The following is a 14,615-nucleotide window of genomic DNA, read 5'->3' as shown; positions in this document are numbered from 1 at the left end:
TTTTTTTTTTTTTAAGAGATAGGATCTCACTCTTACTCAGGCTGGTCTTGAACTCCTGAGCTCAGGCAGTTTACCACACCCACCTCAGCCTTCCAGAGTGCTAGGATTACAGGCCTGAGCCACCATGCCCAGCCTATATTTTCTTCTTTTGATGTATGGCTGGGACAGATCTATCTGCTGCATTCCTGCGGTACCTTTGTCCCCATGAGACTAGAAATATATGGAGCATGCCAGTGAATGCAACTTCTATTTCCAGTCTCTCCCATGGGGACAAAGATAGCAGTGACCTCTTTTGGGTAAGCTTTTCCGTGCTTGTCTTGTAACTCTTCTTTTTGGTTTGGTATAAATTGTTCCTCTTGTCACCATGTCTTCTTCTCCTTGAATGCATTCATGTCTACAAAGATTTATTGCCATTGTATATTTTTTATGGAGATTGTGTGCATTTTGAGTGCACCTTCTTATATTTTCTTCACAGAGCTATTGTGCCAAATCTTTCAAAAAGTATTTTCTTTGCTGTTGTTTCTTTGAATGAAATTATGACCAGTGGTTATTTGTTTCCCAAAAAATCACATATGAATTGTATGCTGCAGTGTCATTGATGTTGCAGAAAGTGTTCTCAAGCGCTTATCAAGTGTGTCAGCACCTGCTTTTTAGTAGCATTATAAAAGTGGATTACATCAAGCTGGTTACCTATCACCTTGATAATCTCATGCGGTGTGGAAAATAACTACCTTTCCTGTTTTTGGAACATAACTTACTACTGTCACATAGGGAGAGAAGGCAAATCTTACTATACCAGAGGGAAAAGTTCTCATTGATGCTGGCCTGAGTTCTAGAGGCAAATCCCTTTTATCACTTTGAACAGTACCAACTGTGGTTATGTTCTTTTGAAGCCAGAGCAGTGGAGGTAGACTTTCCATTGGTGGTAATATTTCTTCCAGACTGATCCATTTTTGAACCAGTCTTTTTACAATCTTGGAAGACTCTCTGATTTCCTTGTATATGGCTCCACAGCAACAAAATTCTTTGTAGAAGAATCATACAAAAGAATCACTTAAATTTCATACTCCCAAATTTAGTTGATATATAAAGTCTGAATGGACAGTGCCCATGGAAAAACACCAGTTCCTCATTGACAGTGACAGACTCGTGAGGATTATAGTAAAGTGAGAGCTTATGTATAACCATATTCCAGAGCTCTCACACTGGAGCATACTTTGCATGCTGTCTGTGAGTTTCATGTATTGCAGCATCATTGAACGTAGACATTTCAGTAGGAGTCACATTCTGTGTTCTAAAAATGTAGCATTTTAGAAAGTGGAAAATTCTCCTTACTGAAAAGGTCTCAGATACTGTCTTTATTTTTTCTTTTATGGAATCACCAGAATTTTGGGTGAATACATCCTTACATAACTCTTTGGTTACAAGACTCTATGGTTTGTAAGCTTGATAATTACATCCACAGTTTCATTATCCATAAATAATTAGGAAGCATCCAATAGAGATGGTGCCATCATCTGCGCTATAGGCTGCTTTATTTTATTTTTATTTATTTATTTATTTATTGAGACACAATTTCACTATGTTGCCCTCGGTAGAGTGCCACGGCATCACAGCTCACAGCAACCTCAAACTCTAGGGCTTAAGCAATTCTCTCGCCCCAGCCTCCCAAGTAGCTGGGACTACAGGAGCCGACCACAACACTAGTCTATTTTTTGGTTGTAGTTGTTATTGTTTGGCAGGCCCAGGCTGGATTCAAATCTGCCAGCTCTAGTGTATATGGCTGGTGCCCCAGGTGCCAAGCCAGGCTGCTCTATTTTTTACAACTGTGTGTAGTCCTCTCTTGGGCTCTACATTTTGCATTTCTTCTTTTCCATCATTGTTTTCATTGTCTTCCTCTTCATTATCTTCCTCAGAATGATGTTCCATCTTTATGAATTATTCTTGTTCACTATGAACTAATGAAAATGTCCCCTCATTTCCTTCAAAATCTGACACTATCAGTTTTTCCACTATCTCAGTACTGGCAGTTTATATTGTCTCTTGCCATATGTGTGTCTGTATAATGAAAAAAAAGTAAGACATTGCTCGACATAAATGGATTTATTTTCAGATAGTCTGTATTTTAAGCCATATATACCTTGATCTTCACCAAGCACAAATACACTGCTTACTTAACTTCACATAGAAACAAATGTAGAATGCCAGGTTTTCCTGGAAAAGAGACCACAACTCGTACTCCGATAAGAACAGTGTCAAGAACTGCTGATCCAAGAATGCTGACATGCGAAAGTGTCACGGATGGGTGGGAAAGGATCTAATAACAAAAATCATAGGGTGGCACCTGTGGGCTCAAAGAAGTAGGGCCCCGGCCTCATATGCCAGAGGTGGCAGGTTCAAACCCAGCCCTGGCCAAAAACAGGGGGGAAAAAAAGAGACCAAAAATCATAAAGAGTGAAACTGCTACTTCCCACATGAACAATATACAACAACAAGACCACAATGGGGTTAGCCTCTGACCCCTACTGCTATGCTACTTTTAAGGATTTCTGCCTCATTAGCCCTTAGTCTTGGCATGATTACCACATCTACCTCTATTCCCACCCATAACACAACCCAGACATTTCAAAGTGAAAAATGACAAGCAGACAAGGGTTTTTTATTCTTCAAATAACAGGGGTCATGTCCTAGAGCTTGGGCCAGCATTCAGCAGGTGCACTCATGTATAATAAGCTGACAGTATCCATTCTGAAGGATTGCTGCCTGTGCCATACCCCTTTTTAAGTGTTTTGAATGTCTCTCTCTCTCCCCCATTTATAGATGTATATGTATGTGTGTATAGCAGATAGGATACTGTGAAGACTGTTATCAGCTCTAATGTGTTATATGTAAATGTCAGGTGATAATGTTTTGCCAGTCATGGTGAATCAAACATTTTTGAATTGTGGAGTTCAAGAGTGACTCGCAATATTCTTATGAGGGATTATATTCACATAACAACTTGCTATATCTCCTTTTCTATTCCCTTTAACATATTCCTTTCTAAATGCTGAATTTGCTATCTTGCTTTTGCCTCTGCATGTGTCCTCTAGACCTACAATCCTCAGTTCTAGTCCATGGCCTGTTGGGAACCAGGCCACACAGGAGGGAGGTAAGCAGCAGGCCTCCTGTCCAGTCAGCGGTGGCATTAGATTCTCATAGGAGCAGGAACCCTCCTATAAATTGTGTATGCCAGGGCCCTAGGCTGCATGCTTCTTATAAGAATCTAATGCCTGATGATCGGATGTGGAGCTGAGGGGAGCGATGCTAGCACTGGGGAGCAGCTACAAATGTAGATGATCGTTAGCAGAGAGGTTTCACTAAAGAGAGAGCTTGCAAACTCATGTTAACCCCCCCCCCAAACATAATTTAATTCAAATGGTAGGGGGAAGAAGAGGAGAATTGGCAAGCTCTCACTTAATGGACACAATGGAGGTGGGTACATGGCACACCTCCTAGGTGAAGGGCTCACCTACAACTTGGACTTTACTTAACAAACACAAACAATATAACCTGATTATCTGTACCCTTACATTAATCTTTGACAAAAAATTGTGTAGAAAAATTGTCTTCCATGAAACCAGTCCCTGGTGCCAAAAAGATTGGGGACTGTTGCTTTAGACCAATTTGTGTCTTCCTGTAGGACTTAAAGATCGTATGCCCCTAACCAACCTCCCATTGGAACCTTTAAGGGCAAGAAAATATATCACACTGTTACCATTAGGAAATGTTTATTGATACCTTGCATAGCTAGTAAGAAAGTCTACAAAAGATTTATTTTAAAAACAATTTTAGGCTCGGCGCCTATAGCTCAACCGGCTAAGGCGCCAGTCACGTACACCTAAGGTGGCAGGTTCGAATCCCCAGCCCAGACCCACCAAACAACAATGACGGCTGCAACCAAAAAATAGGCGGGCGGGCGCCTGTGGTCCCAGCTACTTGGGAGGCGGAGGCAGGAGACTCGCTTGAGTCCAGGAGTTGGAGGTTGCTGTGAGCTGTAATGCCACGGCACTCTACCCAGGGGGACAGCTTGAGGCTCTGTCTCAAAAAAAAAAAAAAAACAATTTTAGTCCTTGTCTGTATTTTTCTGCCTCCTTTTTCAACAAGGACATCTATGGCCCATCATAAGATCTGTCTGCTTTCTTAAGATTAATACAAGATTATTCTAGAGGCTTTTAATTTTGAGAGTATAGAAGATACTTTAAAATCAGATACCATGAAAAACAATATCTGACAGTTACTTTTTAAACCTTTTTTTAAAAAAAAGCAGTACTTAGTCTTAGAAATTTGTATCTCTTTCTGTATAAATATGTATGTGTGTAACACCAACTATAATAAACAGTGGTTTTTAAGTTAAGCACAAGATTTTAACCTTCATAATTATTACAGAATTTGGTAGGTTGGGACAACTGACTGGATTTTTGTTATGGAAAGAATTAAGAGGGGAAGTAGAATAGTATGTAATTATTAAAATCCATCAGCTTGGTAATAGAAGTGAGCAAGAGAGATCAAATAGGATAGCAAATATGAAAGATCTATTGAGGAAGTGTCAGGAACGTGGAAGACACATACAAACATGGTAGAAAGGCTTTTCTTTGCTTTTACATCTATTTTTTGAACAAAAATAGGCATTAAGAGGGGCTTCTCTGAAATTTTTCTTAAATCTTACATTTGAGCTTACTTGCACTGCAGCTAATTAGAATGAATGCCTTTGGGATTTTGTTTTGTCTGGCTTGGCTTTGCCTTTAAATGAAATGTGCCTGTACCTTTAATTAATGATGTATGATTAATCCTTTGTTTAGTAAATATCTTACAATTTGTATGAAGAACGTTTTGCTAAAAGGTAAAAGCACTTTGGGCCCACCAGCATTTCTTTCTTCTAAAAATTATAACATGTTATTCTGCCCATAATTGCAGCAGTTATCTACTAGTTTACTGCTAAGAACTTTTTCACTTTTTATTTTTCATTTCATTTTATTATTTACTTTTTGTGTTTATTATCCTCCAGAAAAAGGGATTGGGGTAGTTTGCTATCCTGGGTATAGTGTTGTGGTATCATAGCTCACAGTAATCTCAAATTCCTGGGCTCAAGTAATCCTTTTGCCTCAGCCTCCCAAGTAGCTAGGACTGTAGGTACCCACCACAATGCCTGGCTAGTTTTCTTCTATTTTTAGTCAAGACAGGATCACGCTTGTGTTCAGGCTGATCTCAAACTTCAGAGCTCAAGCAGTCTACCTGCCTGGGCCTCAGTGCTAGGATTATAGGTGTCAGCCACCTTGCCTGGCCTAATTCCCTTCCTTTTTTTTTTTTTTTTAAGAGACAGAGTGTTTCTAAGTCTCCCTTGGTAGAGTGCCATAGCATCACAGCTCACAACAACCTCAAACTCTTGGGCTTAAGTGATTCTCTTGCCTCAGCCTCAGTCAAGTAGCTGGGACTACAGGAACCTGCCACAACACCAGGCTATTGTTTGGTTGTAGATGTCATTGTTGTTTGGCTGGCCCACGCCAGGTTCCAACCCACCAGCCCCCATGTATGTGGCCGACATCTTAACTGCTGAACTACAGGCACCAAGCCTTCCCTTCCCTTTTAATGAAAACTTATGTGTGTTAGTTTGAGGTTGCCGAACCAGGGTGACAGGGTAAGACTGTGTCTCAAAAAAAAATTTGAGTTTAATTTTGAAATAGCATAGTAGTATTGTGTTGCTAATTTGATAAAAAATAAAAATCAAAGAGAAAAGGAAGAACACTTTTAGAAATTCCCTACAATTTGAATTTAGACATTTTTTGGAAACTAAGGTCTCTCTATTCCCCAGGCAGGAATGAAGCTTCAAACTACTGGGCTTTAGCGACCCTTCTGACTCAGCCTCCAAGTCACTGGGACTGCAGTCACGCATCACCATGCCTGGCTAATTTGTAGAACTTTTTGTAGAGACAGGATCTTAATATGTTGCTCAGGCTGGTCTTGCATTCCCAACCTCAAGGGATCCTACCACTTTGGCCTCCCAAGGCACTGGGATTACAGGCATGCGCAGCTTAGTAATTCTTCAAGCACTCTTAGGCTTTTTCTCTTCTTTTAACACTTCTTCTTTTCCTGCCCTGTTCCCCAGGTTTTAAAAAAAAATACTGGCCAAGAAAATTATATTTGAGGATTCCAATCTTAGTATTCATGCCCAAGTTCATTTTTTCTAGGATGCTCTACCAAATTCAGTCTTACTTGACAGACTGGTTATTACCTTGAAAAAAAAGAACATAAAACATTACCAAGCTCCAATTTAAACTAATTATAAATAAACAAAGCTACTAACTTAGAGTTTATTTTTCTTCTTCACTAAAATTGTTGCTAATTTTGGGGCACTGCCTCCCTTCCCTATTCCCCCTCCAGATTTCAGCTTTCTGTTGGCACCATCAAGTAATAGAAGGCTCTCATTTCCTTTTCTTTCTTAAAATAAACTATTTACTTCCAGAGAAGACAGAAAAAATAGCACTTAGGGTAAGATTATTCTTCTACCTAAACATGTACAGTACTTACCTCTAGAGTGAATTATGGACAAGATAAAGAAATGAAACAATTCAGATAGATTTCTTAGGAGTGATTTTTCAATCTGGCTAAATTATGTTTCAAGTTTTGTGACTTCCCAAGGTATTCTCATATAATTTGTTTCTATATTAGAAGCATGTCTAATACCAAAACTTAATTACTTCTTAGGACTCTCTGAATTACATATAAAAAGTACCAAAAATTAAAACTTTTTGCATGTAGCACAAACTCCCTAACATTCTAAATGCTAAATCTTTAGAAGCAGATGACAGTTCCAAGTTCAGCATTAAAATGAGGAGAATGGAACTATAGGGGTAAATAAATTTAATATGAAGTAACTCAATTATAAGGCAATTTTAGTGTTCTACTGCAGCAACAGAAGATTAGATTATAATCCAGTTGGACAGTGTGCTCACTCAAATCTTGAAAGTATCTCTGTCTGTATTAGGAAAATAGAAGGCCAAGGTACAAGTAGTTACTCTTAAGGAATTTCTTGACCATGTAGCATAGCTTTTCCACTAATGTATGTTCTCAAAACAGTATTCAGTATGGTATTCATTGTATTTACAGGTTTTATAAGATAAACTAATATTTTTAATTGGGCAGGAGATCAAAAACCTAAGTTTTTGTCCTAAAACATGAATTACCTTGCAAAATATAAAATGTAAAACCTAAAAAGCTCTTTGCAACCTAGGCCTCTGGGTCCCATCAGCATTTGAGGTTAGTTTTCTTTTCCAGGTCCTCACTTGAGTTTTCAACTTTATGTGGTCCGAACATGCGACATCTTGAAATTGATTCTGAATCTATTCTCTTGATTTGTTTCAGCTGTTAACTTGGGTATTTCTCCCACTCCACTCCTCAGTAATTCCTTATCCCTAGTCATTAGGGAAGGCTGGCTGGTTGGTTGGTTGGTTTTGTGTGATTTCTCTCTGAGCAAAGCAGTTCTGAATACCTTCATTTTGCCATCTTAGCACAGTAACTATAATACAATCAAGTCAGAAAGATTTTTAATACAGAAATGAAGTTAATTCACAATAATGGAGGGCCTTGATTTTCTATCTGTTTTATGGGGATGTTCTTAGTACACATGCTCTCTTTACTTCCTGTTCTGTGTTCCCTCTAGGAATGTATATCCTTGAGGAGACCTTTTCTCTTCAGTGAACATTTACACATGCCCTGAAGTACTGAAGCTTCTGCAGCTATCTTAGCATAGATTTTATCCAAAGGCCGATTGAAAAAGAAATATCTTAGAAGGAGGATGTTTTTTCCTTTTGGTCGTTATTTTCTCTTTGGATAAAAATCTTATACAGTCTTATAATATTGTAATAAAAGTACACCTGGTCTGGCACTAGTTAATTTGTTGCAAAATAAATAGTCTCAAACATATCTAAACCAACATGTTTGTTTTATTTTTAAATAAGTGTAGCTATTTCTGATTCTCCCAACTTTGTTAGCCTTGTTTTGTTTTTGCTTTTAAAGTAAGTCTGGCCACAGCTAAAACCAAAGACACACCACACCATCCTGTGTGTCTATCGGACACTACCAGGCAGTGTCAGAATAGAACAGATCATAAAATCTAAATTCTTAGTAAAGAGACAGTTGATAATCTGTAATCTTATAAACATATGCAATTTACTTTTCTCTTTGATAGAGGAAAAAAGTGTCAAACCCCCTTTCTGGCATCTTCTAAGAAAGGCACAAGAATGTCTGTCTATTATACTTATTTTTCTCATTTGCCCCTTAGCACATTCCACTGTAACCTCTCTAGTTCTTTTGCATACTATCATACTAAAGTATTATTTCTCTGGAGCATTTTTAGGTTTTTTTGAGGCTATTTCTCCTGAGTCATGTAATCAGATAGCTGATAAGAGAGACTGGTGTCAAATCAAAGTCAGACTCTCAGGGGATTTCTGCTGTCTAGTCATTGAAAGATAGGAAATTACTTGCTTAGCCTTAGGAATTAGAGCAGTTTGTCCTCCCCTCTGTACCCCAATAATATTAAAGTCTCACTTTTCCCCTTCCTCCTTGTCTCAAGCGCTACCACTTTCTCCTACTTTCCTGTAAGCAGAATACGGTCAATTGAGTGCCTAGATTTTCCTCCAGGTGAAAGAATTTGAGCACATTGCTCATGTACTAGCAAGATGAATCACTTATCTTTAAACTTTCTTATGCATAGACAGGCATATGTCTGTAGCTTTAACCATGCATCAGACCTATTTTCTTGGCCCTATTTTATAATATTGAAATTCTTCATATTTAAAGGCTTTGCTGCCATTATTAGACCATCATCTGCCCATTTAGATTTCTGGAAAGAGTAAGGGCCCTTCCTCTAAAACAGTCCTCATTCTTTCTGTCCTTTCTCTCTCCTGCCCTGTTTCACCAACTCTATTGAAACCACTCTTTCAGAAACCACCTTCCTAACCTATCAAGCCTTCCCTGAATTCTACCTAAATACACACTGTTTTTGTTCCTGCTTTCTCCTCTATCTCTTGCCATACATCCTACAAGGGAGTTGGTCTTCTACTCCTTGAATCTGAGTGAGTCACAAGCTTCTGCTCCACCACCTATTTCTTTGGGAAATAAGGTTCTAAAAAGCCCCTCCCCATGTTTTACCCTGGGAAGTCCCATTCGTGAATTTACAGCACACATTTGCATATTATCAGTAGACATTATCTTATCGCATTCAACAGATAGAAATTTGCACAGTTGCATTTAATCAGACCTTTGCTGTCTTAATTTGGGGATTAGCCCTCAAGTCTACAGGCTCATTTCTGTCTTTACCATTCAGAACTGGACTTAAACATAAATGTGCACTAACTAGCACATTCGCAGTTTTTTAAAAGGAAACTATTTTGCCAGACCATGCAAATCACTTGACCAGGCTATTACAAGGCCTTGCAGAGTTCAAGTTTGGTGTGTCTACAGCTGTTGTGTTTGACCCTGAGAGACTAAGCTCTAGCCATGAGCGACAACATGGATGTGTGACAGTTCTTGTTTAGGCTTCTACTACTTTTCACTAGTTCAGGATCCGCTGTGTTTTTGTTCGTTTAAAACTTAATAATAGTAAAATTTATAGCAGAATACTGGTCCAGAAGGATGTCTGATCAATGTTCATTTATTAAACCTGCTTTCTTTACTTTCATTTCAGATTTGTCCAATATGTGCAGCGTTACCTGGAGGCGATCCTAATCATGTCACAGATGACTTTGCAGCTCATCTTACACTTGAACACAGAGCCCCTAGAGATTTAATATCCTTTTAAGTGGCAACAAGGGAAAGAATCGTTTGTAACATTTGTCATTTTGATTATTTTTAAGGAGAATGTCCCCAAAGAAAGAAAAACTTACCTTCAAATGACTTTTATTTATTTGACATTTTCTTAAAAGTGACTCAGGGTCAAGGTGCAGTTTCTTATTTCCATTTTTATATTCTATGTCTTATATGAACCATGTTATTTGGGTGAAAGTTGACTTACCCCTATCATCTTTAGTTCATTACAGTCAGATTTTTTTAAGACAATTTCACCAGTTTATATATATCTTGTAGGAAGATATTTTTCTTACAAAAGAAGATATCAATCCAAATTAAAATATAGTTAGTTAAGTGTAAAGAGGCTGAGTTTGCTTTCCCTTGTTCTTTGCTGCCTTACCTGCTATGGGTGTTGTACGGTGTGCTGGTGGAATGCTTCTTAGGTTCCTATCCTTTTTGAGTCACCTTCTCCAGACAGAGTAAATTCCTGCCAGTCACTGAATAGAGTAGCATAAGGTTAGGTCTAACTCAAAATTGCTTTCCTGCTTTCATTTCTGCATCCCTTTCCCTATCTCTCAATAGTGGGCAGTGTTCCCTGAGATCCCAGGCCTACCAGAGCAGATAATCTTGTAGACTCAATGCTTCTGGTTTCAGGTTATGAATTGTTTTTCTAAAGCTATCGCCTGTTAACTTAGAGTTCTGTTCTCATGTAAAAGTTTCCATGTTTGCACTTTGAAGCAATTCTTAAGCACCAGAACTTTATTTTCACTATTTTGATGGCTTTTTTCCTCAACTGCACTTCACATCCAGTTACTTTTTAGAAAGAAAATGATCATAACATCACTGTCTGTAGAACCTGTACCATCATCATGAGTACCACAGTAGAAAAGTGTGTGCATGTATGGTAGTGTCTGAGGGCCTTCTGAAAGTTATTCACCCTGTCCCTAAATGACTCCAAACCATCAGCTGAAAAACTAGGAAGCCAGCAAAAAGTTAATCTGCATTGTAAATCTGTTCTGCTTGCTGCTTTGAGGGAGAAAGCTCTTTCATATTATCTAGCTCCCTGCCCCACACTCTTGCCTGTGTCACAACATTGTCATCTTCATGAGTTTTGACAGCTCTTTGCAACTCTAAATTTTTCTTCAGTTTGACTCACACGCAGCTATATAAGATGGTTAAGGCTGGTGGAAATTTGACTTCTTGAAAAATGCCATGTTAAGCTCTGTATGTATCTGTTTACATAAGAAATTATATTCCTTGTTTTCTGTTTATCAGTGGCATTGGGGAAAAGCTTGAAGACAGATTAAAACTAATAAAAGGAGTTTTATATTTACTGAATTTAAATTATTCATGCTATTCCTTTTTCATTATAGATAATTGAGATTTTATCAGCTGTATATTAGTACAACTCTTCCCCAATATAAAAAAATTGGTAATTATAGTTACAAGCAGTCCCTAGGTTACAAGTGAGATATAGTTCTGTAGGTTTGTTCTTAAGTCAAATTTATATGTACCTTAGAACAGGTACATTTATAGATTACCTATAATAGCTTTTGTTCATAATAGCTTGAGTCGTATATCAGTCAGATACTTGTAACTTGGGGACTGCCTGTGCTTGGATATAAGCATTCATGAAATTCAGTATTGAGATAAGAGTAAGGGAATGTTTCACCTTCAGTGTCATCCAGGCAATACCTTTGACCTCATCTTCCGTTGTTATTCTGGTCATCATGGCTGGAGTCTAGGAATAAATTTCTCCTTAGATTAGGAGAAACTTTGCTTACTCTGCCCACCACATACCTTCTCTCTTTCTCTTTCTCTCTCTCTCACACACAAGCTGCTTTATATTTGAGAGTCTTTTTTAGGATTAATAATCCTTATAGGTAGAGATGGAACATTTCCATTCAGAATTAAATGTTCTGTTTTAAAATGCTTACAGTTTAGGAAATCTGTATGTCTATCTAACAAGGTTCAAGTGATTTTTTTCCTTTCTGTGAAATACTTTGGTCCTTAACTTTTGAGTTATGATGAATCGAGTGGTGTTCGACATGTACGTAGAATGTTTCACCCTGGCCGGGGATTAGGAGGTCCTCGTGCTCGTAGATCAAACATGCACTTTACTAGCAGTTCTACTGGTGGACTTTCTTCTTCTCAGAGTTCATATTCTCCAAGCAATAGGGAAGCCATGGATCCTATAGCTGGTAAGTTAGTTTCACATTAATAAAGGAGATGGCAGGGTCAGGGAGAGCTCTTTGTAAAATTTCTTATGAGGTTTGTGTTTTTAGTCTTACCTCACATGCCCACGTTTCTTCACAAAAATTTCTAAATATTTTATAAAGGTAAAATATTTTAAAAGCCCTTAAAGTGGCTCGGTGCCTGTAGCTCAGTGGTTGGGGCACCAGCCACATACATTGGGGCTGGTGGGTTTGAACCTGGCCCAGGCCTGCTAAAACGACAACTACAACAAAAAAATAGCTGGGCATTGTGGCAGGCACCTGTAGTCCCAGCTACTTGGGAGGCTGAGGCAAGAGAATCGCTTAAGCCCAGGAGTTTGAGGTTGCTATAAGCTGTGACTCTATAGCACTCCACTGAGGGCGACATAAAACAGTTAAAGTAGTTCATTTTGCTCTGGCTTTTAAGCCCAATAATCTCTTCCTTATTTGAGGTTTCACTTTCCCTGGTTTAATTACCTATAGTCAACTACAGTCTAAAAATAGGTGAGTATGGTACAGTGAGACACTTTGAGAGAGAGAGAGACCATATTCACACCACTTTTTTGTTGTTGTTGCAGTTGTCATTTTGTTTAGCAGGCCTGGGCCAGGCTCAAACCCCCTAGCTGCAGTGTATGTGGCCAGCGCCCTAACCGCTGAGCTACAAGCGCTGAGCCTTCCCACTTAGTATATTGTTATAATTGTTCTTTTTTATCGTTAATCTCTTACTGTGCCTAATTTATAAATTAAACTTTATCATAGGTATTACAGTATAGGAAAAACATAGTCTTAAAATAGGGTTTAGTACTGTCTGCTGTTTCAGCTGTTCACTGGGAACCTTGAAATGTGTTCCCTAGGGATAAGAGAGGCTACTGTACTTAGGGGCAGAAGATAATAAAAAATAGTTTATATTGATTTGGTGGCCTCCATTGAAGCCCAGGAAAACCATAAAAGATTTCAGAGTTGGTAAACCTTCAAAAATTCATGCTTAAAACCTCCACAAGTACACAGATAGAGAGGCTAAGTGACAAGAGTAAAGTATTAAGCCTTTCTTATAAATAAAGTAGAAATTACTTTGTTTTTGCCCTGATTTGAGAACTGTTATTTTTTATTTTTTGAGACAGTCTCACTTTGACACTCCTGGTAGAGTGCCATGGCATCATAGCTCACAGCAACCTCAGACTCTTGGGCTCCAGCGATTCTCTTGCCTCAGCCTCCCAAGTAGCTGGTACTACAGGCGCCCACCACAACCCCTAGCTATTTTTAGAGGTGGGGTCTCACTCTGTCTCAGGTTGGTCTCGAACCTGTGAGCTCAAGCAATCCACCCACCTTGGCCTCCCAGAGTATTAGGATTAAGGGCGTCAGCCACTGCACCTGGCTTAAGAACTGTAATATTATTATTGTGGACTGTACTGTATACTTTTAATAGCTTGGGAAAATCATACTGGAAAAAAATCCCAGCATTTGAACCTGTAGCTCATGGCCAAGACACTATATCTAGTGCATGACAAACCTAGGAAGCTAGTAGCTCAGTATAGGATCACAAAGTCAGGCTGGGTTCGGTGGCTCTCCATGCCTGTAACCCTAGCGTGAGCCACTCCGGAAAGCCAAGGTGAGAGAATGGCTTGCAGTCAGGAGTTTGAGGCTAGCCTGAGCCAAGAGCAAGACACCATCTCTACAGAAAAACAGCAAAAATTACCTGGGTGTGGTGGCGGTATTTGTAGTCCCAGCTATGTGGGAGGCTGAAGCAGAAAGATCACTTAACTCCAAGAGTTTGATGTTGCTGTGAGCTATGATGACTCCACTGAACTCCAGCTAGAGGGACAGAGTGAAACCTGTCTCAAAACAAAATGTCAGAAATCAACTGTAGGCTAAAACTCTGTAAGACATACCAAACAGACAAAAGTTAAGACTCTGAGGAGTTTAAAGCAACTGCTCTGAAATATGTCTGCATGTATGAGTTCTTTTTTTTTTCCAGTTTTTGGCTGGGGCTGGTTTTGAACCCACCACCTCCAGCATATGGGGCCAGCACCCTACTCCTTGAGCCACAGGCACCACCCTGCATGTATGAGTTCTTAATGCCAAATGTGCTTTGAATATTTTGATGTGCAACAAAAAAAACAAGCCTTCTGAGTTTGGGGGAGGGGGGATTTTTAAAAATATTTTTTTATCCAAAGGAAATATTTATGTACTTTTTTTGGTAGCAGGTTCTAAAAGTTATAATAATTTGTGGGAGGAACATGCAAATCAAGAAACCCTCTTTTTCCTTTATTTATTATTATTATTTTTTTTTTTTAGAGACAGAGTCTCACTTTATCGCCCTCGATAGTGTGCCATGGCAGCGTCACACAGCTCACAGCAACCTCCAACCCCTGGGCTTAGGTGATTCTCTTGCCTCAGCCTCCCGAGTAGCTGGGACTATAGGTGCTCACCACAATGCCCGGCTATTTTTGTATTGTGGTTTGGTCGGGGCAGTGTTTGAACCCGCCACCCTCAGTATATGGGGCCGGCACCCTACTCACTGAGCCATAGGCACCACCCTATTTATTTGGTTTTTGTCTTTTCCTTTTTTTTTTTTTT

General features: G+C 39.0%; 1 protein-coding gene across 1 annotated transcript in view; it reads left to right on the top strand.

Annotated features, from left to right (window-relative positions):
* Nucleotides 1–14,615, top strand: part of KCMF1 (potassium channel modulatory factor 1) — a gene marked incomplete at its 5' end in the record, with an annotated part of 35,261 nt that overhangs the window by 11,090 nt on the left and 9,556 nt on the right. The window contains 2 exons of the mRNA XM_023518789.1: nucleotides 9,725–9,826; nucleotides 11,852–12,026. Of these exons, the coding sequence (XP_023374557.1) occupies nucleotides 9,725–9,826; nucleotides 11,852–12,026 (277 nt within the window). The remainder of the gene's footprint in view (nucleotides 1–9,724; nucleotides 9,827–11,851; nucleotides 12,027–14,615) is intronic.

Source organism: Otolemur garnettii, unplaced genomic scaffold (assembly GCF_000181295.1).
Source record: "Otolemur garnettii isolate 467f Iridium unplaced genomic scaffold, OtoGar3 scaffold00147, whole genome shotgun sequence".
NCBI lineage: Eukaryota > Metazoa > Chordata > Mammalia > Primates > Galagidae > Otolemur > Otolemur garnettii.
This window is presented reverse-complemented; position numbering and strand designations above follow the sequence as displayed.